Source organism: Rhodamnia argentea, chromosome 9, assembly GCF_020921035.1.
Source record: "Rhodamnia argentea isolate NSW1041297 chromosome 9, ASM2092103v1, whole genome shotgun sequence".
Classification (NCBI taxonomy): domain Eukaryota; kingdom Viridiplantae; phylum Streptophyta; class Magnoliopsida; order Myrtales; family Myrtaceae; genus Rhodamnia; species Rhodamnia argentea.
In genome coordinates, this window is record NC_063158.1 from 11,949,249 (window position 1) to 11,977,191 (window position 27,943).

Below are 27,943 nucleotides of genomic sequence, written 5' to 3' on the forward strand. Positions count from 1 at the left end.
ACCTGTTCAACCCGTTTCTGGATAATCGGGTGAACGTGATCATTGAGTGGTTGGACGATGACTTCCCCACCCCCGAGTAAAAGGCTCTTTCTAAACTTTACCTTTTAATGCATTTTGATTACTGCATTTATTTTTAAAGCTTTTCGTTGTTTTTAGCACCCTTTGGGTCTCATATTGTGATCCAAGAAGTGCAATATTGTATTACTTTTAGTTGCATCTATTAATGAAAATCATCTCAAGTTTTATTACGGACATATGGAATAACGGATTGGTCCGATGATGACAATTGATTCTACCATGAAACTTGAGGCCCGATCCGCCATATGATCTTGGGTTTTAAATAGTGTTTTGAGAGTCGGGATGTCCGAAGAATCAAGGACTAGTTCTCCTTTCTATTCATTTCTTTCAAAAAGGAATTCGAAAATGTTTTGTCAAAATAGATCATGCATTCTTTAATTTTGTCATCTTTGAATACTAACCTTTCATGATGCATTTCGGGCATGTCATCCCACCCATGCATAACAGGTTAATATGTGACTCGGATCAGCTCGATGACTATGCATATGAAATCGATATAGAAGAGGCTGATGTGAGCGATATTAAGAGGGAATGGGATTGTTTTGAAGAGTCCAAGCCTCCTATCTCCGAAGAACCCATCACTATTAACCTAGGGGACTCTTCTTGCGTCAAAGAAGTAAAAATAGGAGGACACTTATCTGCAGTAGATGTTTTAAGAATGACGGCGTTACTCAAGGAATATCAAGATATTTTCGCCTGGTCATATGTCGACATGCCAGGTTTAGACCGTGAAATAGTGGAGCATGCTCTGCCCACAAATCCTGCTTGCACACTAGTCAATCAACCATCTAGGAGAATGAACCCCGAGTTGGCAGATAAGATCAAAGAAGGAGGTGATGAAGCTCCTTAAAGTTGGATTCATCGAGGCTGTCCCATATGCTGATTGGGTCGCCAACATCGTACCAGTTAAGAAGAAGGACGGAAGAATCCGAATATGTGTGGACTATCGGGACTTGAACAAAGCCAGTCCGAAAGATGATTTTCCCCTACCGCACATTGATGTGCTCATCGATAGTACCGCGGGCTTTGAACTATTCTCCTTCATGGATGGATTCTCGGGGTATAACCAGATCATGTTGAAAGAAGAAGATAAGATCAAGACCTCATTCACTACACAATGGGGGATCTTCTGTTATAAAGTCATGCCCTTTGGACTGAAAAACGCAGGGGCAACATATCAAAGGGCTATGGTAACCCTCTTTCATGACATGATACATAAGGAGATGGAGGTTTATGTGGATGATATGATCGCCAAGTCCAGACCTGGAGAAGATCATGTTCGAGTGCTGAGAAAGTACAAGCTCAAGCCGAACCTTGCGAAATGCGTATTTGGCGCAAGATCCGGAAAACCGCTTGGATTTATCGTAAGTAGTCGTGGTATCGAAATCGACCCCTCCAAGATCAAAGCCATATGGGAAATAGGGACTCCTTCCACTGTTAAGGAAGTAAGAGGTCTACTTGGAAGATTGAATTATATATCCAGGTTCATATCGCGGTGTTCGGAAACGGCGAAACCCTTCTTCAAACTTCTAAAGAAAGGCGCGAAAGTGAAATGGGATTCGGAATGTCAACAAGCATTTGAAAAGATCAAGGAATACTTGGTACAACCCCGAGTCTTGGTACCTCCTATCCCTAACGTTCCTTTAACTCTATATCTGACAGTTCATGATGAGTCCTTGGGAGCTTTACTCGCCCAAACTAACCCCAAGGATCAAAAAGAGCGGGCCATATATTATTTGAGCAAAAAGTTCACAACATCCGAAGCCAAATACTCATCAGTGGAAAGGACTTGCGTAGCATTGGTTTGGGTTCTCCATAGATTGAGGCAATATACTCTGCATTATCATATCCAACCGGTCACCGAGAATGACCCTATCAAATATCTCTTGGAAAAAACCAGCATTATTAGGAAAGATGGCCAAATGGCAAGTACTGCTTTCAGAGTTTGACATTAAAACTTCTCCTCAAAAATCCGTCAAAGGGAGAGCGATTGCGGACATGCTAGCTGAAAATCCTCCCAAGAATGATTCGGAACCAAACAATGGAGATCAAATCCTGAATATCTCTGAAGACAAGTGGACAATGTACTTTGATGGTGCGGTAAATCTTCTTGGATCGTGCATTGGGGCGGTCTTAATATCCCCCGAAGATCAACATTACCCCGTTTCAGCCAAGTTGGTATTCCCATGCACCAACAATATTTGTGAATATGAGGCTTGCATACTCGGATTACAATTGGCCATTTCATTAAAAGTGAAGAAGCTATTGGTATATGGGGATTCCATGCTCATCATCTTGCAAACCCAAGGAGAGTGGAAAACGAAAGATCCCAAGCTTATCCCTTATCATAAATTCCTCGAAGAGCTGATCCAACATTTTGAGGAGATCACTTTCGAGTATCTACCAAGAACTCAAAACCATTTTGCTGATGCTTTGGCCACGTTATCGGCCATGCTACAAGTACAAGATGGCCTTGAAATAGAGCCATTAAGGATTGACATCCTTGATCAACCTGCATACTGCATGGTCATCGAAGAAGAACCCGATGAAGAACCATGGTATCATGACATTAAGAATTACTCTTTGAAGGGCGAGTTCCCACAAAATAGTCAACTAGAAGATAAGAAATACATCAGCAAGATGGCTTCTAAATTCTTCCTCGGTGGACAGATCCTATACAAGAGATCCTTTGACTCGGTCCTACTGAGGTGCGTAAACGCCAAAGAAGCAAATCTCATTATGAAAGAGATCCATGAAGGGGAATGCGGGCCGCATATGAATGGTCACCTCCTCGCCAAGAAGATCATGAGACTCGGGTATTCTTGGATGACTATCGAGTCGGATTGCAATCAACACGTTAGATCCTGTCATCAATGTCGGGTATACGGCGACAAGATAAACGCACCTCCAACCGAACTACATCGGATGTCGGAACCATGGCCATTCTCTATGTGGGAGATTGATATGATTGGCCCTATCAACCCAAAGGCCTCCAATGGACATCGTTTTATTCTAGTGGCTATTGATTACTTCACCAAATGGATTGAAGCCAGCTCATATGCCAACGTCACTGCGAACAGTGTGGCTAAATTCATCAAACGAGATATCATCTCAAGATACGGAGTTCCAAGAGCCATCATTACAGACAATGGCTCCAATCTGAACAACAAGGTAGTCGACCACTTATTGGAACAATTTAAGGTACGACACCTTAATTCTTCACCATACTACCCACAAATGAATGGAGGCGTGGAGGCGGCGAACAAGAATATCAAGAAAATATTGGCCAAAGCTGCTGAGAAATATCGAGATTGGCACGAAAGATTGCCATATGCTCTTATGGCTTATCGAACCTCGATTCGCACTTCAACCGGGGCAACTCCCTACTCTTTGGTATATGGTATGGAAGCAGTCCTACCAATAGAAGTAGAAATCCCCTCTTTAAGGGTCCTGTCCCAAGTAGAACTCTCGGAAGATGAGTGGAATCGGCAGAGGTATGAACAATTAAATCTGATTGATGAAAAGCGATTAAGGGCTATTTGCCATGGTCAGAGTTACCGGAAGAAAGTGGTCCGAGCTTTTAACAAGAAAGTCAAGCCTAGAAATTTTGAAGCGGGGATGCTAGTTGTGAAGAAAATGCTCCCAAATGCTCAACACCCAGGAGGCAAGTTCATGCCAAATTATGAAGGCCCTTACGTGATTCGGAAAGTCTTATCCGAGGGAGCTCTTATCCTTGTAAACATGGATGGAGAAGAATTGGCAAGTCCAGTAAATGCAGACGCCGTGAAGAGATATTATCCTTGAAATAAAATCAAGCTTCAAAGCGATTGATGAGCAAATTTGAGTCACATAAAATTTTGCATTTGCATGACATTTGCATATATGCATGCATTTGCATATGTTGGTTTTTGTAGGTGGACTTGGAGTCATGAAGAATCCTGCAGAGCGATTAACCAAAACAGGGAAGTCATTTTGGATTTAAAATTTTGAATATCTTTAATTGATCGGTTCCTTTTGTTTATGCAGGGAACAAGAATCGATATCCGAAGAAGACAGGAGGAAGTCACTTTGGGATTTAAAATTTTGAACATCTTTATAATTCCTTTTGTTTATAAATATCCGAAGAAGATAGGTTTGAGGTTCCTTCTTTTCTTATGAAATATACTCTTTCCTCATTGAAAGATAAAACTATCATGTTTGACATTGAAAAATTTTCAATTTGCAAAGCCATAAGGCCCTTTTAAAGAAAAAGACATTCCTTTTAAAATGTCAGAAACACCTTTTGAATACACCTTTTGATGAAAACTTTTGCAAATGATGAATTTTGATGAAAATGCCTTGAATTTCTATAAAAGGGTATGTTTTGAAAGCTTTTTAAGAAGATGATCCTTCAAATGAAAAGAGGCAAACCTTATCCTCAAACACGTCCCCGATACACTTGAGTGATGAGTGAGAGTGACAAAGCGAAAAAGCTTAATTTTGGGACGTAGGGATCATTCGCGGTGATTACATGGATTGAAATGACGAAAGGCATTTCCATTTCAAAATTATCCATACACATTCATATCCCTTGACAACCACTTTGAGCCAAAAAGGGAGAAATTTTTTAATAAAACCCTATCAAGAACCACCCCACACTAGGGCATATTTGGAGGTTATTGGTTGATTACTTGGAGAAAAGATCAAGGTAAGACTTTATTGTGCTAACTTGCATCAATCTTTTTGTGATAGCTTCAGGTGATTTCTTGCGGAAGCTTGGAACACTTCAAAGTGAAGAAAAGCATTTCATTTCTATATCCCCAAACACTTTATCCTTTGATAAGCCAATTTGAGCCTTTAATATTCATTTCAAAACCATTGTTGGTGATCATCTCCTTGAACTGGGGCAAAACAAAGGAATTACCAGCAATAAGTCAAAAGCATAATTGGAAGAATTTTCAATCCTGGTCTCCAAAAGAGCCGGTCAATGCAAAAAATAACAAGAAATCAAAAAGGGCTAAGAAAAAGCAAAGTGCCTGGTAAAAGCAAGGCCAAAGCCCATGAAAAAAGCACCCGAAAAGGGGCAAAGTTTAAGAAAAATCATCAAGATGAAAAGAGGAAAATCCTCAAAAGCAAATGAGAAAAGCATTCATAAAACTTCCTTAAAACAAATGACTGCTGGTTTAAATATCAAGGTGATCACCCAAGTTCACCCCTCTTTTGAAAAAATGGCCTTTCTCAAAAAGCCCACCCTAAACCAAGATACAACCTGTCACACAAAACTTTTCTGATCTAAGAGGTGTCTCAGGTTGATGCAAGAGATCACACAAGAAGCTACCGCTTAAAGAGGTAAGTACAATCCTGTCTTATCATGTCTTCGGGGTTCTTGACTTGTAAACCCGAAGAAGCTATTTCTGATCAAGGTTCATTTCTAAGCCTCAAAATGAATATCCTTTGATAAACCTTTGACCTAGCCTGAATTACGGTCCCTTTTAAAATGCCTCCTCTAATCAATCGGATTGTATGCATCTCGAACGATCCCGAAACCTCAAGGTTAGGTTTCTTGTGAGCAGATTCGAGTTTTAAGAAAAGCCTTCCCAAATGGTGAGAAGCCCTCTTGGATGAAGGAAAATCCTTTTGAAAAACTTTTAAAACAACTCTTTTGAAGAATACTTGGGATGTGTCATTCAAAATCCATCCCTAGTGAAAATTTGAACTTGTGAATTGGACACGTTTCTTTCACAAATACACTTTGAAAATTTGCTTGGAATTCCTAAGTTTCTCCCCAAGATTTGGAATTGTCACTCTCTTATCATATATCCAAAGATCTTAACCCATTGGATTATTTTGAAAGCCATTCTAATGATATTTGATTGGATTTTCTACAGGTTCCCCAGTGACCCCAAATCCTCAAAAAAGATATATTTTAAAGATTTGACTAACTTGGATTTTCTACGGGTCTTCCGGCATCCCCGGGTCCTCGGAATCTCCTCCTTTTGAAAATTTGAAAAAAATAGGGTTTGAGCTTACGTAGGTTCTCTAGTAAACCTAGGTCTTCGAATGGCACCCTCACTTTTGAAAATTTAAAAATAGGGTTTGAGCTTCTATAGGTACACTAGTAAACCTAGGTCCTCGGAATGGCACCCTCTCTTTTTAATAGGTGAATCCCCAGTGGATTGCCAATTTTCCCAAATGGTGAATCCCTTCCTAGAGGATAGCCAACTCATTTTAATAGGTAAAACCCCTTTGTTACAAGGGTGAACCTTTCTTCCAAATGGTAAGTCCCTTCCTAGAGGATAACCAATCGACATTTTAAATGGTGAATCCCTTCCTAGAGGATAGCCAATCTCATTTTAATAGGTGAAACCCCTTTGTTACAAGGGTGAACCTTTCTTCCAAATGGTGAATCCCTTCTTAGAGGATAACCAATCTTCATTTTAAATGGTGAATCCCTTCCTAGAGGATAGCCAATCTCATTTTAATAGGTGAAACCCCTTTGTTACAAGGGTGAACCTTTCTCCTAGACGGTGAGTCCCTTCCTAGAGGATAACCGCATTTTAGATGGTGAATCCCTTCCTAGAGGATAACCAATCTGCATTTTAAATGGTGAATCCCTTCCTAGAGGATAGCCAATCTCATGTTAATAGGTGAAACCCTTTTATTACAAGGGTGAACCTTTCTCCTTAATAGGTGAGTCCCCTTTCTTACAAGGGGTAACCATCTCGCATTTTAGATGGTGAATCCCTTCCTAGAGGATAACCAATCTGCATTTTAAATGGTGAATCCCTTCCTAGAGGATAGCCAATCTCATGTTAATAGGTGAAACCCCTTTGTTACAAGGGTGAACCTTTCTCCCAGACGGTGAGTCCCTTCCTAGAGGATAACCGATCTGCATTTTAAATGGTGAATCCCTTCCTAGAGGATAGCCAATCTACATTTTTTTTTAAATGGTAAAACCCCTTTGTTACAAGGGTGAACCTTTCTTCCAAATCTTCAAACCACAACTCGACATCAGAGGATAACCGACCATCATAAAACCTCGTGAACCATTCAAAGGTAATTCCATACACTCATTCACTCGACCTCAAATCATCCCTTCCTAGAGCATAACCAATCTACATTTTAATAGGTAAAACCCCTTTATTACAAGGGTGAACCTTTCTCCCATATCTTCAAATCACACACACACACACACACGCACGCACGCACGCACGCACGCACGCCGCCACCACACACACACACCACACACCATCACAAAATCTCGCAACCATTCAAAGGTAATTCCATACACTTATTCTCTCAACCTTAGACACAAATCTTAGACCACAACAAGTGAGCTCGTCTAAATCTCTCTCTCTCTCTCTCATCTCTCTTTCACATAAAAATGAGCATGAGCCGAGATAATCCCTTCCACAAAATCTTGAGCTTCAATGGCAAAGGTAAGGTAATTGAATGTCAAGACTTGTTTTCTTTAAACTTTTTCCCCAACAGAGTCGATTAAAGATTCAGGTGTCACCTTGTCTTTGAAAGCCACCTCTAACCGAAATTACTTTCAAAGATGGGCAGTTGTTGACACCTGATTTTTAATCAATTTTTCATTAGTTTTATTTTCTAAAATTCACTAAAAATTCACAAAAAAATCAAAAAATTAAAAAATCAAGATTGGAAGCCTTGGCCAAGCATAAGGAACCAATTTTGAACAAAAAATAATTTTGCATATTTTTCGCATTTTTTTAGTATTTTTGAAAAATAGAAAAATATTAGAAAATTCATAAAAAAATACTTTTCGGGGTCACAAAAATATAGAAAAATACCCAATATTTTTATTTTAATTCCCTTTTCATATTGACCTCAAGAAAAATCAAAAATTGAATTCAATTTGAGGTGTTCCTTCACAATGCCTTAAGATTGAATTTACATAAAAAATACAAATTGAGTCTTTTTATTTGCAATTTTTGCACATTTTAAGTCTAGACATTCAATTACAGTCCTTTCAAACTTCAATTTGATCAATTGCACCCTCAATTGCGCGAATTGCACGAATTGCACAAAAATCCCTAAAATTCTTTGCAATTTAGTCCCTCAACTTGTCAATTTTTGAAATTACTTTTAATTGAGGGACTTTCGTGGCAAAATTGGACCGTCCCCTAGGTTTTCATATATTCTAAATCGATTGGCAGGGGTCGCTTGGTCCAATTTAATCAATTAAGTGTCCAATTGAACATTTCCTCAATTTGCAATTATAGAAAAATTTGGGGTTTTTGCATAAATTGATGAGAAATTTTGGGCAAAACCACTTTTATAGATAATATTCAGGCCCCAAAGTCCAATTTTGAAGTTTAATTGCAAAAATTCCCCATCAATTTTGATTAATTTTGAAAATTTGAAAATACGTCCGAACCGGTTCGAACCGGTCGACCTTGGATCGGTCGAACCGGTCCGGAATAGTGTCGTCTTCCCCACTTTAGCACGCGCCATTTGCAGGTTTAATAGTTGAATTTCAATGGACAAATTGGAGGTCAATTTGACCATAATTGAATCAATTAACCTGGGGTTTTTGATCCTCAGGTCAAGGACCGTCGATTGCCACCGGTGGCGGGGCCGATCGTCGCCGAAACACGGCGGAATTTCCGGTCAAAAGCATGGTGGCGCAAAAAGTCAACACTTTTGAACGACAATGCAATTCACGTTTGTTTTGGATCAATATCGAGCCTAACGGACTTGGACGGAATCATAACCGATTCCGTCACCGTCCGGTGACCAATTGGCACTTGCCAGGTCACGAGAACATGTCCGGCGAAGCTCGCCCGTGCGCGCTAAAATTCAAACTAAGTATAAAAGGGCTTGAGAAGATTCGAGAGAGAGGAGAGGCTCATTCGTGCTCGCTAGACTAACGAATTAGAGAGAGAAAGAGAAGAAGAGAGAGAGGCTCTCTAGTGATCGCCATTGTCCTTCGTCGGAGTTCGATGCGTGGATCACTCGACCGGCCAATCCAAGGCGAATCGAGCTAGCAAACCACATCCGGAAGCTTCATTCAAGTGCCGGGAAGCGATCGCATCACTTCAATTGGTCCGCAACGTCCAAATAGGCAAGTTGAACTTCGATTCTCCTCACTGTGCATCAATGGCATATTACTTTCACGAGCTCAATCTTTGAAATTAATGTGTGCGTTTTACTTCTGTGACTTCTCTAAGCACCATCGCAACTTTTTCTTGCATTGATTTTGCACAAAAATCTCAATCGAGTCGAGCCTCCAATCTACACGTGGCTACGGTCGAACAACGTCTAGGCTATTTTAGCCATTGCGAGCTCAATCCGAGCTCGAGGTAAGTCTCTTGAACCTTCTTTGATGTTCGTGTATTGATTAATTGCTCTGATTTGGTGTGATTGAACTTGTTTGAACTCGGCGATGGCCGACTGTATGTGGTTCGATTATCGTGATTTAGCCAATAGAAACCCTTGATTTTGGGATATGTTGATCTGGATGTGAAGTCGAGTCGAATGGCGTTGGTTTGAGGTCGATCCGGCGAGATCTCACCGTTAGATCTCGCGGAAGCCTCTCGGCCGTCCATTTGCTCATCGCGAGGAAGAAGACGACGATGAGGTGGCGAGTCAACGTGGGTCAAAAAGATCGACGTGTCGAATGTCTCGGTTGGTCCATGTCGTCGCGACTCGGCTCTAGTCGTTGGCGCAAATAGGTCGAGTCAACCTTGATCCGACGGCCTAGGAAAATTAGTTAGATTTGATTTAAGGCCGTTGGATCTGATTTTCTATATTTTCGGATAATTAGTTTATTAGGTAGAAAATAAAAAATCAAAACGCGACGTCTCGTATGTTTAGGCAATAGATGAACGGCCCGTCGGTGGGTTTTTGTCTTTAGAAGGATTCAACGGCTCGGATTTAGTCAGGCTTAGATCGTGGCCGTCCATGTATTTAATTGATGCGGCGTCGTTTTGGCAGTAGTAGGTCGACGGCTTAGATTAAATTTAGGAGAGATCGTGGCCGTCCGTTCAAATGCATGAAGACGGCATCGTTTTATTCAATAGAGAACGCATCGTTCTTTAAGAGGGAGTCGACGGTTGAGATTGATCCGGGGATTGATCTCAACCGTCCATTATTTTCTTTTATATTCGGATATTAGAAAATTGTTTCTAGAAAATAAAAAAAAATCAAATAAATACATATGCGGCGTCGTTTTTGTGTAGTGGGTGGTCTGTGAGCGGTCTGGACCGGGTTGACCGGTCGTTGACCGATTTGACCCGGTCCAAAAATATTAATAATAAAAAAATAAAAATTTCCAAAAATCCAAAAAAATTATAAAAATTCATAGAAAATCCATAAAAATTCCCAGATTTTTCCAAAAATTTCTAAAAAATTTCTAGATCGATTCGGGACTCTTATAGTCTGGATCGAGAATTTTCAAGGCTTCGAGGGTCAATTCATATCGATCCGGAAAATTCTCAATTTTTTAGAAAATAAATAAAAAATCCAAAAAAATTAGAAAAATTAGAAAAAATTCAAGAAAATCACAAAAAAATAGGAAATGGCCACATTCAACTGGCCCGATCGTAATTTTGTGATTTTCGGGTCCCGAACCCCCAAAAATGACCATTCTATCCTTTTGGGCCTTCCGCCCCAAATTTTCCCGAACCATCCCGAAACCCAAATTTGATATTTTTGTGGGCCGATAGGGCCATATTAGACATATCAAGCTTTGATTGTTTGATTTGATTGGTTACGATTATTTTGATTGCGCTTTTGATTTTCTGATTGTGATTGATAGGAGTAGTAAAATTTCCATCCGCATGATATCTTAGATCGTTAGGGCCTACCTCACCCAAAAGTTCATCTACATGAATTCTTAGGTTAGAAAATCACTCGACATCGGTAACCAAAAGGGCGTCGATGAAAATCTCGGCCTAACCAAGTCCCCGAACCCAAATCTCTGGTTTTCGTAGAATCGAACGGTTACTCCCGACCGCTCGGTAGGGTTTTCCGATCATACCCTCCAATAAATTGATCGGTGGTGACTCCAAATGCATGTACACATTGCACATGCCACCCGACCGCACTAAGGTCGATTTCGATAAAATTTTCTCCACATCGCGATTAGAAAAAGGGGTCTGGGGGGGGACCCGCGATCCTAAGGATCCCGCCGACAACCGGATCCGAAGGATCGGCTCGTTAACCCTATTTGCACCAGGAAAAACATTAGGAAAATTTTCCGGAAGGGTCGCGACACCTCTTGAACCTCGCCACGCAAGGGTTGTGGCCCTCGCCAGATCCGGGCAAGGGCCCAACCTTCACTTGCAGCCCTCGCCCAGCTGCCGATGAGAGTCGACGGCCCCTGCCGGATTTCATAGAGAAAAAAAATGAAAGGAAAATAGAAAAAAGCAAAAACAAAAAATCAGAATATATTTTAGAAAATTATAAAAATTGTTCACAAAATTTGTATTGCATGAAAGTGTTTTAGCAATAAATTTTTTTACAAATTATAAGAAATAAGTTTTCTTAAATTGGGTTATATATGGAAGAGTTTCAGTAATATGGGTTGTTCGATTTATATTACATGTGAATGGGTCAAAATGGGTTAAATGTATTAATTTGGGTCAAATCATTTTTAACTTGACCCATCCGTTTGACAAGCCTATCTTGAAGTATATGGAAATATCACTCGTTAATTAATGCTTTTTGTGTATTTTTTAGGTCGGCTTCAGAGCTGCAAAAGTTGAACATATCTTGGAAAATTCTCATGGATCCCCGGGTTACCAAGGCTGGCTTATTGAATATGTTAAGAAGAGATTAGACAAACAACTCGTTGAGGGTCAACCAGCTATGTCTACGACCACGGGAAGTAATCCGGCCAACCTAACAAATTCCGCTTCATAAAAAAAAAAAAAAATTATTGACCTTCAAGTGCTAGTAGCGATGCTCATAGCCATAGTGACCTTCGTCGCGGCCTTCACCTTACCCGGAGGTTATAACGATGATGGACCCGACCAAGGAATGGTGACTCTTGCCGGTAGAGCAGCTTTCCAAGCGTTTGTGATATCTAATGTTACAACCTTCGGTTTCTCACCCCTGGTATTATTCACACACCTCGGTACTTCCGGCGTAGGCGAGCACAAACAGGTAAGATATGCCACCTTGGCAACAAACCGCATTTTCATTGCGTTACTCGGGATGATGCTAGCCTTAGCTTGTGGAACGTATGTAGTATTGACCGGAACCATCGGGCTTGTAATCATTCCCTACGTCGGGTTTGGATTTCTCCTCATTGCATACTATACTGTCGGTTTCCTCGACCCCGAAAACCGATTCTCGGATCTACGTCTAATAAGGCGCGTCCGAAACTGGATGTTTGATTATGGGATGTACTATGAAAGCTGCTAATAAGGTGGGCTAGTTCTTTAGTCCCGCGACCTTGTGCATGTGAAATTTTTGTTACCGTTGGTTTCCATTACTTTAATTTACATATATTCCTTGAACATTCTTCTACGTTGGTAGATGTTTGAAGAAGTTTACGACGTGAATTCGCGAAACCAAGTTACTGGGATAGTCGGTTACCGTATTGTAATGTATTTAGCAACGTCAAATTGATTCGTAGGTCACCAACTTCCTTTGCAGAGAGGGTAGAGGTGGATAAGGTAGTGCATGATAACACTTCTCAATTCCAGAAGTCATTCTGGCAAGAAGTGAATTTTTCAGCTCACGCTTTTTAGCAAAAGTAGTTTTTTCTATTTCTGCTTCATAAGTTGATTTCTGACAGAGAAATGCGTTTGATAACTGAAACAAATTTCTACTTCCGACCAGCGGCGGGCGGTGGCCGGCGGCGGTGGCTGCCGGCGGTGGTCGGCGATGGGCGGCCGGCGGTGGTCGGTGTGATCAAAGAAGTAATTCTAAGGTGGAGAAGTAAAAAAAAATTGCTTCTTAAAGTTGGCCAAAAATCTTGCCGGAAGTTAAAAATCTTGCCGGAAGTTAAAAATCCTACCAGGAAGTTAATTTTTTACCAAACGGATTTCTACTTCGGCAAAGTTTTTACCAAATGAATTTCCCCGCCGGATTGACTACTGGCGGAGAAATTCGAAAATAGAAGTGTTATCATGCAGCCCCTAAGTTACTAACATCATTATAAATTTACCAACTTCCGTTTGATTAGTAACTCAATTTTCAAATTTCACAGATGGATCAAGTAAGAGGTTCTTAAGTTCTGTGACATTGTAATGAATATACCAAGGTCAAACGTATGCAAGTTCTCACTCATTTACCAACGCCAAATTTCCTATAAATTTTACAAGTGGGTGTGGATAGAGGTTGGAACACCGCTGAAGGTTTGCCGTTGAGTTGGGACTTACCTTCGACTTCTTTGCGTCACTCTTTAACGGCATAGCTGCGCAAAGCTGCAGGAAATACCACAACATTTTTCATAATCTATAAAGAGCAAAAGTCGTGGCTCATGCCGGATCGTTTAATGTCATCTTTCTATGTAATCTCGGATCGTTCAAGTCAATCCAGTGAGTAACATCATTGGATAATTAGGTACGCAAGGTCAAGAATGTATCACACCATATCAACCTTGTTAACACCTAAGGTTATCCCCTAGGGGATGGACACGCGGTAAACGAGAGCTTCGATCGTCTACGGATGAGAGCACCGAAAACAGACCCGGAAGGACCGGGGAAATGCCGCGTGTCAAAAAAAAATTTGGCGACATCTTCCTTGAAGGACGAAAGAAGAAGCGCGCAAAAAGAGCCACGATTGGAGCGGTTAATAAAGGATTGGCGGCAATCCCCACGAGGTGAAAAGAAAGAGCGTGAAAACCAAGGAACCACTAAGGAATTACCCACATGGCATATAAAAAGAGAGCGAAATGTGGGGCCAAAGAAATAACCGCTCGACGGTTACCGGACTTGATCTATAAATACCTACAGCCACAACAGGCAAGGGGACACCCAAAAACACACACAAACACTCGTCTCTATTTTTAACCTTTAGTCTCTAGTTTAGTTATAGCTTCCAGATTCTCATTGTTGATTCAATTCCGATGAGGTTCATACTCAGAGTTAGGTGTCGTCGATTAGATTCCGGCGTCTACTCATTAGGTCCATTGCCGTTGATTCAATTCCGGTGTTGTTCCCATCGCTCATCCTGTCCAATACCGTCGATTAAATTCCGGTATTGTGTCCTACGTCCACCGTCCAGTGTCGTCGATTAGATTCCGGCATTGTGTCCTACAATTTTGGTTTGGCCGTGTCGATGAAATTACCGGAGCCAAATTCCAAGTCCTAGTGCGTTAAAGTTCGCTTCACTGTCGAATAAGTGGTCTGTCGAATCGACAAGAGTTTGTATCACGACTCTCTTCTCAATATAAATATCCTTCGCATTTAACGTTCTCTGTTCAAAACTTACCTAGAGCTCATTATTGGAAAACGAACGGATTAAGTTCGATAAAAGATTCATACGTGGATAATCCTTTTGGGCCTCAACCTCATCCGGGCCAAAGGTCGGGAACTCGTTTGGGCTTAGTCGAAGGATTTTAAACGTGCAACAAACCTATAAAAATTCAATCGCCCACTCAGCGCCAAAAACAATTTCGCGTCGTCTTTGATGTTCGTGCGTGGAATATTTGCATCGCTCGCCAATGCACAAAGAGAAGCAGTGGCCGATCCTCGAATAGCACAACCATTCTTCGGTACAATGAACCCGACGAGATCCAACTACAAAAAACCGCTCATGTTGCCACATTCTTCGCTGAAGCTGCATCATCCACCAAGGTACTATGTGTTATTGCGGTGTCCGGGAGAGATATTTGGGGATAGTACCGCGAGACGATGATGAATTAGGCTTTCCCAGCTTCATCCAACGTCTTCAATGCAATCCAGTTATCGATGTAAAGCTCAGGTCTGCAGGAAATGCAACGGATAGATGCATTCCTCTATTTTTCCCATTGGGTTAATGGTAAAAAGCACACAACTTCTAGCATCGAGTAAGGGTAAAAGCATGATACGACGAGAATACACCACAGCGACAACACCGTATGACAATATGTCCTTTCACACTTTTTCGGTTCGTCCATTTTTACGGTTAATCCCAAGTCATTATCAATGTTACCAGAAATTTTACCCAATGTAGCTTAAGTACTTTACCATTGCTTGTCGTGGTTAAAGACATTGATTACTCCATTTCAAGGTACTACATCTGCTAAGGTGCTTTAAAAACATAAAACTCATTTGTCATCGGGATTTGGAAGGTTTCTTGATGAGGGAAAAGAAACCAACAAACCGAAAAGAAACCAACAAACCATAATTCAATGACAAACCGCTGAAAATTAATCATGTGTCCAAGCAACACAACAATTACCTCCTGTGCGAGCAAAACCGTATGAAAAGTTCCATCTAGATAGGGGAAAAGTACACTAGAAGTGCCATAACTTGTGTATGGCGTTCACTTGAGTATCATAACTTTCAAAATGTTCACTTAAGTGCCATAACTTTCAAAAATCGTTCACTTGAGTGCTACCTTAGAGTAAATTTGTTCACTTGAGTGCTACAAGAACTTTTCCAACATGTCACGTTAGCTTTCCAGCATGCAACAGTAACTTTACGAGCGTGCCACGTCGCCTTTCCGTCATGCTACGGTAACTTTTCCGACGTGCCACATTAGCTTCTGATCGCCACGTCGCCTTTTCCAGCATCCACGTCGGCATGGTACTCAAGTGAAGGATTTTTGAAAGTTATGGCACTTAAGTGAACGTTTTGAAAGTTATAGCACTTAAGTGAATGCCATACAAAAGTTATGGCACTTCTAGTGTACTTTTTCCTCTAGATAATATGCGATCCGAACCAGGATGTTTCCTCCGGTATCAAGACATTATCTTGCCCAAACTAGAGGGAAATAGAAAGAGTTAGCATCACGAAGCCGCAAAAGATGAGTCCAAAATCAACAATAGATGCAAAACTAACCATAATAAGGACAAATTGGCTGCTTAAGTCTCAGAAACATGCTTAATGTTAATGGTGTAAGTCATAAATGGGTTATGTTAAGTTAGGGAAAAAAACCACCAAAAATCCCGAATTATACCCGTTGAGACACATTTATCTCGAATTTTTTTTTGTGTCACCAAAAACCCTAAACTTATATCATGTGACATATTTACCCTCGGTTATGTTTTCGTCAAGAATCACTGTTAAATATCCTACATGATGGCTAACATGGATGAAGGAAAGTAAATGGCTCTAATGTGGCGTCCGCTTGAATTAATGAAAGAGAAGCGACGTCGTTTTCTTGGGTATGAACAAAACAATATCATTCTCTTCCTCTCTGTTGTTCTTCGTCTCTCTCATTTGGGGGGTTAGGGTTCTTCATGATACTCGATCGCTCTCTATCTCTCTAATTGCTCTACTGGAATGATGACGAAAGCTCGATTTCTCTAGAGGAAGGAGTTCGATCGGTGGCCGAACTCTCGCAATTGCCCTATGCATCTCACTTTCCGCTTGATTCGTGGTTGAACTCTCTCTTCCACGATCTAGAGTCTCTGTTCTTCCTTGATTTTTCAAATCTTCCGTTGCTCCACATGAAGTAGCTGGATTCGGTTGTTAAAGGTTATCGTATTCCCGGCCCTCTTTTCGATTTTATTTATTATTTGTGCGTTTTCTTCATCGATTTGGGTGTTCCCCGATTTCCTTGTTAGGCTACTATAACGGTCCTAAATTCCCCCTCGCTCTTTCTTGATTCATTTGTTGAACGTTTTGATAGTTGAACTTTTGAGTGGTTCCGCATAATCTTTGATATGCTTTTGGCCATCGGTGCATAAGACCTATGTGATTTCTCTCTGCATATAGAGGCGATTGCTACCTTTAAAAGCTAATAGGTCTTTCTTTATAGGTATATTTTTTCACATTTACAGTGCGACATCTTGTATTTCGACCCATTTTCGAAGCTTTAAATGAATAAAATGTCTCATTGATATATTTCACCTAAATCTCACTCAGAATTGATCCCTCTTGAGAAGACTAATCAAATGGGAATGGTTAACTAGGAAAGTCAAGTACGTGGACCTAAGAACTTGATCCTGGACTGACTCTTTGGCCATGAAAATTGTCGAGGGAATATTTTGGACCATTATAGGCCGATCCTAAAATGGTTAAGGAATGATTTGGTGATGCCATACGCTTGGATCACGGGTGATTCCGTTTGACCTTATACGGGTTCCGAACGTCCCTAAATCATTTTCCAACGATCATGTCCATCGAGATTAGTGATTGACCCTTGCAATTACATGACAACCAAAGTCACCATGGCTCGAGTAATTTTTAAAAGTGATATTAATCACGGGTCAATATGTGTAACTCCTAAAAGCCGTCCATTAGTTTGAGAAACGCTGAAATTTCAATTAATCAAGATTGATCGCGAATCGGACTTCGAAATTAGACGTCAGACCTTCGGGGATTCCAATAATTATATTTTGGACATTGCCTCATCCGGAGTACGCTTACTTCACGGTTTGCCCCCAAAGTGTTCGGAAAAATGAAATTTAGACTGGAAATGGGAAAAGACCCATTTACCCTTGGAAAATACCCATCTAGCCATTTCGGTCAAAGGGCATTTCGGTCATTTACCCTTCATGGCCAAAATTTTGACCAAGTCCACTTGTGAAGCAAATTACCAAAATACACTTCTTGTGTTTCAAGAGCAAAATGAAGTGAACTATTGGTGGGCCCCACAAGACTCTTTTTCCTCATTGCAAGACCAATAATTCAACCCAAAATATCTACCCAAAAATATCCTAACCTATTCTAATAATGATATTCATCGTCTTCTTCATTATTTATACAACTTTCTCTCACTATTCTCTCTATCTCACTTGGCCGACAGCCCTCACCCTCGTCGGACCGCCATTCGGCCACCACCGAACTACCACCAGCCCCGCTATGAGCCAGCAGCCACCACCGAACACCCAACCGCCACCGTTGGGCCATCGGACACCGCGGAGACGCCATGGATCGCGTCGGCCAAGAGGACACCGCCAGAGCCGCCACTTGAGTCTCGATTTTTCCAACATTTCAGTCGTAGAATTTGCTAGATCTTTGAGGTAAGCTAGTTTCTAAACTTTGATTAGGTTGTTGGGATGCTAAAGGATGTAGATTGGAGAAGGTTTGGATGAAAATTTGTTGGTTTTGGTTCTTGAATTGTCTTGGCTGAAAATTTGAAGAGAGAGATGCTCATGTGGCCTTGATTGATGATTTCTTCATGATTGAAATGGTATGGCTAAGATTGATAGTTGCTTTATGATGTCTCGATCGTGTGGCTCGATCGATCATAACTTTATTATGACAAAATCGTGTGGTCGAGATCAATTATAGCTTTATGATATTTCAATCGTGTGGTTTAGATTAAATGTTGCTTTATGATAACATGATCGTGTGGTTTAAATTAAATGTTGCTTTATGATAATTCGATCGTGTGGTTCATATCAATTGTTGCTTTAGTATGATTTAATTGGATGGTTCCGATTGATTGTTGCTTTAGTATGATTTAATCGTGTGATCCCAAACTGTTGATTGAGAAAATTGGAAAGATCGTGTGGTCCCAATCTGTTGATTGAGAAAATTAGAAAGGTCGTGTGGTCTCAATCAGTTATTTAGGAAGTTTAGCAAGATCGTATGGTTTAGATTGTTTGATCGGAAGGCTAAATGTGATCGTGTGGTTTTGATCGAATGTTCGAGGGAATATTATTGGTATATAGTCATTTCTGAGGAGAATCAAGTGTGATTGTGAAAGTTGTACCCTGAAGCGTTATTACACGGGTTATATTGACTCGAGGAGTTATTACGCGGGTCCGGACTAGTATGACGGTCTAAAGCGTTATTACGCAGGTTTGTCCTTATGTTATAGCACGATACGTTAAACGCGAGCTTTTGAGTAATGTAGCCTTATTGAAGGCGTGGTGAGTTGGAGGAGTGAGATGCATTTATTTCCCGCATTGTGTTATATAATTGTGACTGGAATGAAATTGGTTTTAATTCTGTTGCCATAGGATGTATCCGAAGGCACTATTGCCCTAACATAGGATTAAAAACTTTCTTATTGAGATTTATTTCTCACCCCGTCGTGGGTTACCCTTTTTCAAACCCTCCATCCCTACCATGAGTGATCTACCACAAAGGTTTGGGATATCCCGGGACATGGAGACGGTAGTCATGGAGTATCCGGTAGGGAAAGATAAGGTTTACTATAGGCATACCACTACTATCCGGGTAGATGTAGGTGAAAATTTTTGGAAGCCCCATACGTACCTGGCATGGATGTACAGACATGGGAATATGCTGGTAGGACCGCTGAAGGGTTTTGACATCCCTTATGACGGAGTTGGGAAATGGGACCCCACTCAGGTTGCCTTTCCTAATGGCGTGGTAACCAGCCTAGATATTGGCCCTAAAGACTCAAAGTCGACCCGGGAGATTTTGAAGCCCGAGGAGGACGTAGGGATCATAGAACCGTCAAATGTGGAGCTGCCTTCCGAGACCGATGAGGAGGAAGAGCTAGAGACGTCCTCGGAGGACAGCAAAGATGGCGCTTAGGATAGTCGCCCTTTTGACTTTTTGAGGATACCTTTCTAGAGGGGGAGTTAGGCTTCGACCACTTGATCTTTTTTGTTGTAGGTGGTCATAGGCTTGTACGGTGACCTCTGAAGCCTTGTGTTTAGCTTTGTAATAGTTATATGAATATGTATATAAGTTTTCTTTTACCATCCAAAGTCATCGTATTGTTATTTGTTTTTAAAAATTTTTGTATAGGGTTTGGTTTTTGTTTCCGCATGTGCCTACCACTCACGTTAGGTTTGAATTTCGTTGGCCGTTGGATCTTGGAGAACTGTACTTGAGCATGGCCGGGTGGGATGTTGACGCACTCGTAGGGTTTGGGACGTGGCATACGGGTTGTTCAAGATTTCGCAATATTTGCTCCAACTGTCTAGAGCTCCATTCGTCGGTCGACTCATTGTTGAAGCTGTATCTGTTCCATGTGAGACTCAATCGATTCTAGCTCGATAATTCTAAGCAAACATAGTTTCTAAAGTGGTTGTGCTGGTTTTTTTTTTTTTTACCTCTATTTGTCTAATAGAGTTGACGAGAAAAATCGTAAAAAGAAACAGTTAAAGAGATTGTGCAAATCGAGGAGTTGTTCACCTTTGATAATATAGTCGCGTTGGGTATTAAGCGCGTTTGCTTAGGGATGACTGACTTCTTGAGTTCATATTACTTTAGAACATGATATATTGTGAACGTAAGTTGCCTTGTCTTTGTAGGGAGAATTGAGGAGTCTCTTGGCTTTAAGTCTCCTACATGCAAAAAGATGGAATGATGTATAGAGGGAATGACAAATATAATTGATATTGAAATAGTAGATGACTTTGAGGCTGAAATTCGGGGTAGCGCTGGGGGTGCTAGCCAGGGTGAAGTTGAGGTTGGGGTGGAACAAGCAATGAAGTTGGGACCGAACTTACGGTTAGGATTGGGGCGAGCCTTGATTATGAGGGTGCTAGCCAGAGTGGAGTTAGTGAGAGTGATAATCATGAGATTTATTTATTAACTTGGACATGTGATCAACACATTTTATCTAGAGATGAGGGAGGGATACATGAGGTGGAGATGGTAAGGGATGCAACATTTACTATTGATGCAAGACAAAAAGACATGAATAAGGATGAAAATGATGAGAACAATGAAGCCCATGAAGATCTTAGTCCTCCTAACTCTAGAGATGAGGAAGTATGTCACCAAACAAGAGCTTTAACTATTAGATATGACCCTAGCTGTAATCATAGAGAATTGCAATTTCAGCTAGGCATAAGATTTGAGTCTCATACTCAATTTAAGAGGGCAATCCAGAAATATGCAATCATGAATGGCTACAATATTGGTTGGAAGAAAAGTGAATTTAAAAAGATGTATGCAAAGTGTGTGAACGGATGAGAATGGTCTCTTTATGGTAGTTGGTTGAACATAGAGAAAACATTTGTCATCAAGACAGTTGGTGAAGAACATACTTGCCCTCGAAGTATGAGAAATAAAAGTGCATCTTACGTGTGGCTTGCGGAAGAGTTCTTGCCTAAGATAAGAACTAATTTGAAATATCTTGCAGCACAATTGCAGGCAGATGCAATGGAGATGTGGGACTCATGCTCAACAAAAGAACCTGCTATAGAGCAATTGGTTGAGCTCTTAAGATTATTAGGGGTCCATTTGCCGAGAAATATAAGTTATTGGCATTTTATAAAGCTCAATTAAAGCAAGCTAGTAAGAACAACATATTTCATGTTTTACTTAGACACCCACAAAACATGTTTAAGAGATTTTATGTAGGCTTCGAAGAGTTAAAAAGGGGCTGCCTAGAAGGTTGTAGGCAACTAAGTAGACTAGATGGTTGTTTTATTAAGACCGTAGTAAGGCGGATATTGCTTTGTCTTGTTGGAAGAGATGGAAACAATCAAATTTTTCTAGTTGCATGGGCTGTTGTTGAAGTGAAAACACAAGACAGTTGGACTTAGTTCCTCATGTTTCTATTTACGGATCTTCAAGTAGGTAGAGGTGATTGTTGGACCTTTATTAGTGATCAACAAAAGGTAGAATGAGTCTCTAACTCCATCAGTTCAATTATGTCTTGCGGGGCTTTATTAATGCATTTCAATTATGCCTTGCGGGGCCTTACTAGTGCGGTTTCTTCATTGGCTCCTTGTGCTGAACATATGAATTGTTCAAGGCACATTTATGCAAATTAGAAAAAACTATACAAGGGAGAAACATTTCGAAATTACTTTTGGAAAGCTACGTATGCTACATATGAGGCTGAATTCAACATAGCAATTAAAGGAGTGAAGGAGGAGTCCGTTAATGCCTATGAAGACTTCGTGAGACAAGGGCCAAAGCACTTTTGCGGGGCATTCATAAAGGCTGAGCGAAAATGTGATGCCATTGAGAACAATTTGAGTGAGACTTTCAATGTATATATCTGCGAGCAAAGAGAGATGCCAATTGTTGATATGTTAGAAGCGATAAGAATGGCTTTGATGGTGAGAATGTATGAGAAAAGCCAGTTGATGGTGGATTCTCGAGATGATTTGTGTCCAAGAATTAGGGCAAAGGTAGAGGAAGCAAAGATGAAGTCCAAGTGTTATGTTGCTAAACCATGTATTGGGGGAAAGTTTGAAGTTGAAGTTGATGATGATCGGTTTGAGGTGGATTTAAGAAGGAGGACATGTACTTGTAGGCAATGGGATATCTCGGGAATACCCTGGTGCATCAATTATATGAAGTATGAGATTAATTAGTATGTTGATGATTGGTTCAAAAAAAGATGCCTACGAAAGATGCTACCGATTTCCATTGCCGACATTAAGTGGGAAGAAAATGTGGCCATTCTCCACTGAAGAGCCAATATTGCCTCCGCCATTCAAAAAGCTTTCGGGGAGACCCAAGAAACAACACAATAAGCAAGGTGAGAATATTGAAAAAAGGACAAGAAAGGGGAAGGCCATGGTTAATCCAAATACCGATCCAAATAAATTGATAGAAGTTGGGTTAATCATCTCATGCTGAAACTGTCATGACCTAGGACACAACAAGAAAACATGCCCCAAGCCTCTAGCACCAACACAGGTTAAACCTCCGGTAAGAAATAATGGAGATCGAGAAAACTTACATATGGCTCAAGCCTCCGGTATCAACATGGCCTCGTGACGATAATTAATATAACTGATACTTGCTTTTCTATGCGGGGTAAAAAAGGAAGAGCAAGAAAATATCCGAGACTAGCCATGGCAGAAGGGACATCTACCGGACAAGGAGATGCCAGAACACAAGAATCTGCAAGTCAGACCCACCATGTCTCAAATCAAGCTTTTAGAACATGTGGAACTCAAGAATCTGCATGTCATGCCCCATGTAGATGTGAATTCTATCCAATTGTTCATAGCTAAAGAGTCGTTGCTTGTTCCTTTTGGGTTTTAATTCAAGTCCAGCACTAATGTAGAATCCCGTTGCTTGTACTTTATTTGTTGTAACTAGAAACAAAGAGTACAAGCAAGAGTTCCATTTTTGATATAATCCGAGTTCCTTTTTGGTTGAACTGGAAGAGTTCCTTTTTTGTTGTAATCAAAGTTCAATACTAACTATGACTCATTATCCAATTGTGGGTATGCTGACGTGATTAGATTATTTGTGTTGCGCCTCGTTACATGAATGGAATCGATGTTTTGACGGTGGCAGCAGATTATTGGTCTTGCACGCTAGTTCACTACCCGTCGCTTGTTCGTTCTAGTTATAATCCAAGTTGAACTGTAACTCTTACTTTGGGTAATGCATAAAGAGAAAACTAGCTGGATGTTTTTGTGGAAAGAAGAGACTTTATAGCATTGTAATCATCTAAGTTGGTGGAATCTCTTTTTTACGTGCCAATTTGGTTGCTCATGTCCAGTTGGACTTTTCTACAAGGACAGTATTACTATATGGACAGCTCATGGAACACATTAAACACATACCAAGGATAGTATTACTACAAGGTATTTAAAATAGATATGCAATAAATGGAACAAGATATCTATCACTGCAAACAATTGTAAACAATTAGATCTTGGATTTACTAATACAATCGAACACAATTTCACTTTTTTCGCATCATATTTGTCTTCCCAAGCATCTACCCTCCACCGAGATACTCAAAAGCAAAAAAAAAAAAAAAAAAGATAGAAAAACAACACCACCATCTCCAATCCAACTCTGTTGTGTTCTTTTTCCCTTCTTCAATAGCGACATTGCGCACATCAGCCCTATAGATACAACAAACCCTCTCAAAAAGATTTTTTCCTTTGCTTTCGGTTGAGATGCTTCCACTTGAATCTTATTACTTTGTTGCTTACTCCATTATAGCTGCATATGGATTGTATTTGGCTTGCACGTGAGGAGTCGTTTGAGTTCATCCATAACATTTTCTTGCTGCTTTATATATCTTCCCCATCTTCATTCACCTTTTAGAGATGATCACCCCCAATGTTTCGGCGTTATCTTCATATAATGGTATGATATGCTGCAAGAACCATTCAAAAGTTGCTTGATTTTCTTCGGATACACCTATTGACTTCTATTTCTCTTCATTCTGACGAACACCATCTTTAGGACCAGCTTCTTTCCGCCTTTAACATGTGGTTATCCTAAAAGAATGAATAGGACCTCAAAAACAAAGAAAAGAATTGTTGAACTATATACTAATCAGGTGAGAAGAACATTAAGGTGGCTAAACAAAGGTTAAACTAATATAACGTGTTATCTCTTCGAAGTAAGCTCGAATAGGCTGCAACAGTGATTAACAAGAAGTGCACCATCCAGAGCAACAACAATGTCAAATTAGGAAGAAACTTAAATTTCAAAGTTTGGAAAAATTTCAACATAGTAAGTTGGTACTATTCTGAGTTTAGTCTGAGTTTTACTACCCTAATACACCTCATAAATTAGAGCTTACTCATGTTCTTCCAAATTAGGAATAACTTTTTAGCGTTGCATCTATGTCAAGTCCTGCTTTTGAACTTGTCGTGATGCTTCATTTTGATTGCCAAAAGCTGTGGAACATTTCAACAGAGTAAGTTGGTACTATTAGTCGATGTTTGGTGTTAGTAACATAAATTTTAATAGATCTAGTCAATAGACAGAGTAACCATTTCAAACGACAATGTACTAAACTGTTTTAAGCTATTTTAACTTTAGCAATCACTTTGATGGGGTCAACGATGCACAATGACTTTTTCCACTATTTAAATGGGATGTATAGAATAGATAAGTATCAATTCACCAAAGTCAATAAGTTTTATATATATATATATATATATATATATATATATATTTCCTCCTAATGTCAGAGAAGCGTATCAACTTTTCATAACATCATATACTCCCCTACCAGTAGAAAAACCATTCTCTCCACTTTTCATATTTGCTATAAATTTTCATCTCTCATGGGTGTGAGCTACACACACACACACACACACACACACACACACACACACATATTTATAACCAAGAAGATTTCATTTCAAAAATCGTACAATGAATAGAGATCACATTGAAATTTTCATTCCAAACTTTTTGTATGTTTAGCAGCACTACACTTACCTAAACCATGAGATATAAGGAACTAAAAAAGTCCTATTCTTTTATGCCTACATCTTGACATATTATACCTTATAGCAGAGGATAATAACAACGGCTTCAACCGAGAGCCAAAAGCATACGAAAGATGATGCATAACAATTCAAAAGTTTCACTCACGTAACAGTCAACAAATGATTCAGGAAAAAGCAAGAGGGTGGAATTCAAAACTATTATAGTAGCCTAATAAAGAAATCAAGAAACACCCATGTCAATGAAAGAAACGCACAAAAAAGAAGAACATAGGGCCAAGAACATGATAACTTGCACAATCGAATCCAGCTATTTCATGTGGACCAATAAAAGTTTCAAAAAATTAAGGAAGAACATAGAAACCCGGATCGTGGCGGAGAGAGTTTGGCCATGAATCAAGCGAGAAGTGAAACCCAACTTATCAAAGGTGAACAACTCCCCTTCGGTTTACGCAATCTCTTTACCTTTTTTCTTTTTTACAATTTTTCTCCTAAACTATTGTTAGAGAAATAGAGGTTAAAAAAAAAATAGCACAACCACTTCAGGAACTCTGTTTACTTAGAATTACCGAGCTAGAATCGTGCTTCTTCGAGCAAGTCTCACATAGAGCAAGTATAGCTTTAGCAATGAGCCGACCAGCCAATGGAGCTTTAGACCTGTAAATTTACAAAAATATACCTGTAAAGAAAGACCTATTAGCTTTTGAAGCTAGCAAACGCTTGCATCTATATGTAGAGAGAAATCACATAGGTTTTACGCACCGATGGCCAAAAGCATATCAAGATTATGTGGAACAGCTCAAAAGTTTGACTCTCAGAATATTCACCAAATGAATCGGGAAAGAGCGAGAGGGGGGAATTCAAAACCATTATAATAGCCTAACAAGGAAATCAAGGAACACCCAAATCGATGAAGAAAACGCACAAATAATAAACAAAATTGAGAGGACTAGGAATACGATAACCTTTAGCAACCGAACCCAACTACTTCATGGGGAGCAATGGAAGATTCAAAAAATCAAGGAAGATCGTAGACCCTAGATTGTAGAAGAGAGAGTTCGGCCATGGATCGAGCGGAAAGTAAGATGCATAGGGCAATCGCGAGAATTCGGCCACTAATTGAACTCCTTCCTCTGGAGATCGAGCTTTTGTCGTCGTTCCAGTGGAGCAATAAGAGAGATAGAGAGCGACGAAGCATCGTGAAGAACCCTAACCCCAAAACGAGAGAGATGAAGAACAATAGAGACGAAGAGCATGACGTCGTTTTGTTCATACCAAGAAAATCACGTCATTTCTCTTTCATTAATCCAAGTGGACGCCATGTCAGAGCTCTTTACTTTCCTTCATCCACATCAGTTGCCACGTAGGATATTTAACGATGATTCTCGACAAAAACATAACTTAGGGTAAATCTGCCACATGATATAAGTTTAAGGTTTTTTGTGACACAAAAAAAGTTCGGGGTAAATGTGTCACAATAGATATAGTTTAGAGTTTTTGGAGGTTTTTTCCCCTTAAGTTTTATAAACAAACTTAAGTGGGACATATTTACAAGTTAATGGGTCATAAACACGAAAGTTATTTAATAAGTTTACGTGAGTTACAAACAAGTCATTTTTTATTAATTTTTTTTATTTTATGATTTCTCATAATTTAGTATTTCGTATTTTCTTTTTCTTTCTTTTCTTTTTTTTTTTACAAAATCAGCAGTGACTGCCCGACGCTGCCGCCAACCGTCTTGGTGATTGCCGCTCGCCGGCACCCGCAATCCCAATCATCCTTCATCGCCAGCTATCGCCGGACATAGAAGAAAAGAAAAAAGAAAAAATATAAGAAAAATCAGAACTTTTTTAAAAATTATACCAATTGTTCACGGCGTTTTAGCAATATATTTTTCTTAAAAAATGTTGAGAAATAAGTTTTTCTACACTTGATTTAATATAAAAGTGTTTTGGTAATATGGGTTGGGTAGAATACGGGTCGCTAGATTTGTATTGCATAGAAATGTATCAATATGGGTCGGATCATTTTCAATCCGATTCGATTCACCCATTTGACGGCTCTAGGCAGAGTAGGCCCCCCGTTAGCTCGATCAAATAATCCCCAAGAACGCAGAAGATAAGGCAAAAATAATCGAACTGCAGTGTCATGAGCAAACTTCAACCCCCCTGTGATCTCAACCAAGAGAACATTAGAATATAGTATAGCCTAACGCCAAATCAATCTAAGAGAAACACCCTCCATCATAACCTGCCACATTAGTGGTACTTGGAGATAAATGTAGGGGAAGACTTGGAAAGACAGTTTTATTCTTGCCTTTGTCATGTACGATTTTACCGGAGAGAACTACTCTCAAATAGCCAAACAGATGATCCCATCAAATAAATCAAGGAGTCTTTCACATTTTGTGGATTAGGAGTCTGTAGTGAAAGCAACGTGGGGTTCGAGCATGAAATCTGAGGGTAAAAATGATAAGACTCCATCAGTCCAACAATATCGCGATTTCTCATATATAAGATGGTTGGCGCTTCATAGGTCTAGGGGCTTTCGATGGACCCAATTAAAAAGCAACATTTAAACTTCATTTGTCGTAAAGGGTTGGTCGAGAAAAGTTTGCCGCTCTTACGGAGATTGTGACCGATGCCCAGCTATCCCTATTGAAATCTGCGTATTCTCTGCTCGAAGGGTGATTAGACTTGCAACATCAGAGGACTTGTC

The 27,943-nt window shown here is 40.1% G+C and overlaps 1 protein-coding gene and 1 pseudogene across 1 annotated transcript in view; one reads left to right on the forward strand and one right to left on the reverse strand.

The window, feature by feature from the left end:
- The window catches only part of LOC115755454, a 32,877-nt pseudogene extending 20,427 nt beyond the window's left edge, over positions 1–12,450 (forward strand).
- A 2,489-nt stretch (positions 12,451–14,939) lies between these two features.
- Positions 14,940–27,943, reverse strand: part of LOC115728582 (palmitoyl-protein thioesterase 1-like) — a 47,500-nt gene continuing 34,496 nt past the window's right edge. Inside the window, exon 12 of the mRNA XM_048285270.1 lies at positions 14,940–14,960. Coding sequence (XP_048141227.1) covers positions 14,955–14,960 — 6 coding nt within the window. The 3' untranslated portion in view covers positions 14,940–14,954. The remainder of the gene's footprint in view (positions 14,961–27,943) is intronic.